Source organism: Solanum tuberosum, unplaced genomic scaffold, assembly GCF_000226075.1.
Source record: "Solanum tuberosum cultivar DM 1-3 516 R44 unplaced genomic scaffold, SolTub_3.0 scf00358, whole genome shotgun sequence".
NCBI lineage: Eukaryota > Viridiplantae > Streptophyta > Magnoliopsida > Solanales > Solanaceae > Solanum > Solanum tuberosum.
In genome coordinates, this window is record NW_006239288.1 from 47,365 (window position 1) to 52,725 (window position 5,361).

Consider the following 5,361-nt stretch of genomic DNA (forward strand, 5'->3'; position numbering starts at 1 on the left):
CCTATGGCATGATTTCAACTTTGGAGTTGTTTTGGCCCTTCACAAATTTAATGAATGGACTATGAAGAGGTTAGTTAAGCTATTCGGATTTTAGATTGGTTCTTGCTTGCCTTCTCCATCATAGTCCATTAGTGAGTAGACTTTTATACATAACTGATTATCTTTGGACAACATTGTTTTTTTTTTCACTTTTCATTGTACACTATAACTATTTGTTTATATATTGTGTGAAATCCAACTAATAAAAAGTGTATATGAATTAAATTCAAGAAAATGGTTGTTCACATAAGGAACAAATGTTGTTACGGATTAACTTACTTGTGGGAACCTTTTGACCGCCCAATGACCTATAATACTAGAATTCCTGTTAGATGAAGGCTTAGGGGAAACCTTTTTTATAGTGTACAGAACTAGGATGCTAAGGCCTTTGTCAACTCTGATTAGTCTTTCAAGTGTCTTTATTTGTACCCGTGGAAGTGTAGCATTGAGGTGAGAAGTGAGCTAGCTAAATGGGGTCCTCTCAGAACTACTTTTTTTTTTTAATTGAGATTCAAGTTCATAACGTTGGTTGAGCATAGAAGCTAATAGACCTTTCGACTTAGAATTAGTCAATTTTTATTTTCCAATGCGACAAGAAGGGATATGACTTATCGGTAGAGTGTCATCGATCCGACCCTGATTTATTTCACGAGTCAGGTCTCAACTACCTGCGCCACGAAAAAGAACAAAAAAGTATCCGACTACTTTATGCACACACTTCCCTATACTTCTCCTAAGTGACATCAGAATACTCTTTCGAGTGTGTTTTTGAACCAAAATGTTGATGGCTGGGATATATGTGGGCTAAAAGGTAGATGATTGATAGTTTTATACTAATTCAACAGTTCAAGGGAATTCTAAGCCCTTCTCCGTTTGACAAATGACACCAAATTATGCCTCTAGAAGAGTGGATAGGACTTGTCATTTGTAGCCCAATTGAATGGATTAGTTCAATATAATTGAACCTTCAATTAAATCTATATTTATTGGACTTGAATCATTAGTTATATTGACACGCAATATTTATTGAAACTAGTATATCTTGACTAAAAGTCAAAATATTTAGGATTTCAATTTAACTAAGTTTTGCCGTCCAGAGTACTACAAAACATAAAAAAGATACTACATAATCTAAACAACATAAAACATTAAAAAGATAGAGTACTAGATATATAGTCTAAAAAACAAAATGAAAGATGCAATTTCCACTTGAAGAAACAACTTTATCTCCATAAAAAGCCTCAGACTGCATTGGATCATGTTGAAGAATCATCAGGAAAACTTGTTATATCTGGAAATTGAACACTGGATGTCACCTGCATATAAAGATATAATTAACATCAAATTTAATTTGTTTCTAAGAAACTACCATCATGACAAATGTAGATAAATAAATAGTAGCATAGCAACATAAATAAAGTTTAGATAGAAGCAGTACTGACCATATCATCAGAGTAAACTTGATCAAACAAACTGTCATGTTCATTGGGTAGGTCAAAACTTGGAAGTTCATTATTCTGATAGAAGAAATCCAGCTTATCGAAATCAAAATAAGCATCACAATCCATCATCTCACTTCCTTGAGTATCACTCACATGTGATGTTGTGACAATATGTTGAGCCATGTTTTGTTGCTGAACTCCCAATCCATCAATTGTCGCATTGGAGATATTTGTATCCAAGGCATAGTCATTTTGAGTATGATGAATCCCATTAATGTTAAACTCTAGCCCGGGTGTATAATCCGCGCTCCCAATATTTGATCCTTGCAACTCACCAATATGTTGCTGAAAATCATTATTTGCTACTCCCAATCCATCAATTGTCGCATTGGAGATATTTGTATCAGCTGGCGCTGTTGCTACATCCAAGGCATAGTCATTTTGAGCATGATGAATCCCATTGTTAAACTCTAGCCCAATATTTGATCCCCATAAAGGTCCCTCCTCAGCAACATTGTTTGATAAAAGTGGGTTGAGGTATTGGGGATCAACATAGACCTCCTGCAAAGTTGAACTCTCTGCTCCTCTAGCAAAAATATTATTATTGTCTGGTAGAAATGGAGTTGCTGGGCTTCTTTGGGTTTCTTGCTGTTGTAGATTTGTAACATTCATTTTAACATGAGACGTCGTCGTCTCAAATATTCCAAGGCTACTTGAGATTCCTAATTGACGACAACTAGATTTTCTCTTCCTTGGAGCTTTCCAAGTATTGTTACGACATTTCTGTAAGGTGTTAAGAAGAAGAAAAAAATATTATTTATTTTTCTTTGATATAATAGGTTAACAATAAATATCTCTCAAAAAAGCTAAGATATAAACTAAAGACTAGATAATGATATTATTGAGTTGAACATTCTTTTGAACATCATAAAAGGTTTTATGTTAATTAATGTCATTGGCGAAAGTGATATAAAATCTTATTTTTCCTTTTACCAAATACACACAAATATTACATACATAATTCACCAGAGAAATGTACCTGCAAGTGACTAGCTACTTGATACCTAGTAAGACCAGGTACATTCATCGCCTCAAGAATATCACTTGGAAAACATCCTACAAAACAATTCATAACAATGAAAATTCACTTTAACTTAACATATATCCCTAATTAAGATAAGATAAGAAAGATGAATTAAATACAATTATTAGTCTGAGCGTCTTAATTCCAAGTAAGTTGACCACGATTATAAATATGAAGTAATAAATAATTGTGAAGTAAACTCACTGCCATCATTGAGTTTGTTCACAGCTTGTTGAAATTTGTCATGAAGATCCGCAGTCCATATGATGCGAGTCTTTCGTCGAATAATAACCTTAGTAGCACTGCTTTGACTCTTTTCCTCTTCAGTCAGTTTTCTACCTTTCTTTTTCCTCAATTTGCTCTTTTCATTAGATACAACATCATTTGTGGTCTCATGGATATCATTGCCTTGCTCATCTATATTAATAGGCACATTATTCTCCTCTACATTATCTCCAACAATATCAATGACATCAATAGTCTTTCCCTCTTGTATATTCTTTTGCAATACAAGTTGCCACATGTACTTCACAAATCCTTGGTAAAGTTGCTTTTGCATGTAAAAATAAGCACCACTTTCAAAAGCTTTCTTTGCTGAACGTACATCGTATTCATCACAAATACCTGCATTAATGTTATTTTAAAATTATATTATATTGTAAACATTATCTAAGGGTTAATTTGGTTTTTATCTATTATAACAATATATATTCTTACAAAAACAGATATTATCTTATCACTAAAAATAAGAGTTATCATAATAGATAATTTATGACTCTAAATAACAAATTAATATTCATAGCTAATCCTTCTTGATGACATATTACCAACAAAATCTATTTAGCTAAGGGTTATTTAGAGATGATAAATTAAAGACATATTTGATAGTTAATTTTTTTTTAATAAGTATATTAAATGTCATAAATGAAGAGTAAAATTAAATACTTACAAACTGAAACTATATCCAAGGCTACAGCTTGATCCAAAAGCTGAAATGAAAGCAAGCCGGCTGAATTCATATTGATAATCATTAAATCAATTTTTTCCTTTCCTTTGGAGAGCATTGACATTCCTTGTGAAGCCATATCAACTGTCCTAACTGTATCAATGCATTTTAAAGATCAATGAAAAGAACACAAAAATAAAATTATATACAAAAAATTATCATGAAAATTTAACTACAAATAACTAATAAAATTCTAGATACATGTAGTTAAAAGAATGAAATAACAATAGTATATTGAAAAATAGTAAAACTTATTTATATATATATTTTTTTTGTCTATATCCCATAAAAGACAAAAAGCTTTTTATCTGAAAGTCAATAATAGTAATACCTAGATTGACTCTAATCTGTTTCTTTCTTTCTCTTTCTTTTCATTGTCCTAATCTTTTGCTGTTACTATCTAAATAATTTATTTCTTTAAATTATAAATAAATTTGTAAAAATCACAGATATAAGCCTTAATTAAAATTTACATTTGAAAAATTTAATTGATTTTCTCCTTCCACTCTTTGTAGCTCTAGATCAATTAATAAAAAATATTTTTTTTCTCTTTTTCTACAAAAAAAATCAAGAGTTAAACACACATCTAAGTTTATTAAGTAGGTAAAATGATCAATATAAATTATGCCTCCTCTAGGATATCAGATGAAATTGAAATGACAAAAAAATTAATATAAACTACCATATCCGTTAAAAATAATATAGATCTCTATAGAGAAAACTAATCTCAAGCGTGTGACAAGCTTATGAAAAATCTAAAAAAAAAAAAACCATTTATCATCTAGTAAAAAAAACATAAACAAATTTTAATTAAGTTATCGTTCTAAATTTTACTTATTGAGTTCAATATATCTTAATACTTTTAAAAAATTAAAAGTGAAAGTATTTTTTGTCTACATCCTAACAAAGACAAGAAGTTTTTATGTCAAAGTCAACAACATTAATAATAATAATAATTGACTCTCATCAGTTTCTCTCTTTCCCTTTCTTCACATTGTTTTTATTGTGTGCCTTCACTATCTGAATAATTTATTTCTCTAAAATATAAATAAATTTATAGAAATTAAAGATCTAAGCCCTAATAAAAATTTGTATCTGAAGAATTTAATAGATTTTCTCCTCCAACTCTTTGTTGCTATAGATCAATTGACAAAGAACATTTTCTTCTCTTTTTCTACAAAAAGATCAAGAGTAAAACACATACATGTAAGTTGATTAAGTAGATAAAATGATCTGTATAGATTATGTCTCTTCAAGGATATCTGATAAAATTGAAATTAAATGATAAGAAAATTAATATAAACTACCACCATCACTAAAAATTATATAGATCTCTACAGAAAAAACTAATCGGGTGTAACAAGCTTATAAAAGAAATTACAAAAAGTCATTTAGTAACTAGTAAAAAAAATATAAACAAGTAAAGAAACAGTGTTATGACAATCAGAAAAACAAATTCAAGATCTAAAAAATTAATGAGATCTAAAAGACGATTGATACAAAATAAAATAAAAAATAAGATAACAAGTATCATATCAATAAAATCTATTATGAAAATAAAACATATCACACAAATTTAAGTTCTATATGTATTTTTTGGAGTAGTGCATATTTACCTTTATATTCGTGAGACTCGAGTAAATAAATCATCTCACTGACAAATTTTTTATCATCATCAATCAACAACACAGAAACTTCATCTATCATTTTATGATAAAAATCGGCCATTGAATTCTCTATCATTGAAAATTTTGTTCTGTTAAAAAAAAAAAAAAAAAAAAAAACGCTAT

The 5,361-nt window shown here is 29.4% G+C and overlaps 1 protein-coding gene across 1 annotated transcript in view; it reads right to left on the minus strand.

Annotated features, from left to right (window-relative positions):
• Positions 1-1,295: 1,295 nt before the first annotated feature.
• LOC107063474 (two-component response regulator ORR24-like) overlaps positions 1,296-5,361 on the minus strand; it is a 14,729-nt gene continuing 10,663 nt past the window's right edge. The window contains exons 2-7 of the mRNA XM_015315386.1: positions 5,188-5,327; positions 3,515-3,664; positions 2,770-3,189; positions 2,521-2,597; positions 1,482-2,264; positions 1,296-1,355 (exon numbers count right to left, since the gene is read on the minus strand). Coding sequence (XP_015170872.1) covers positions 1,296-1,355; positions 1,482-2,264; positions 2,521-2,597; positions 2,770-3,189; positions 3,515-3,664; positions 5,188-5,327 — 1,630 coding nt within the window. The remainder of the gene's footprint in view (positions 1,356-1,481; positions 2,265-2,520; positions 2,598-2,769; positions 3,190-3,514; positions 3,665-5,187; positions 5,328-5,361) is intronic.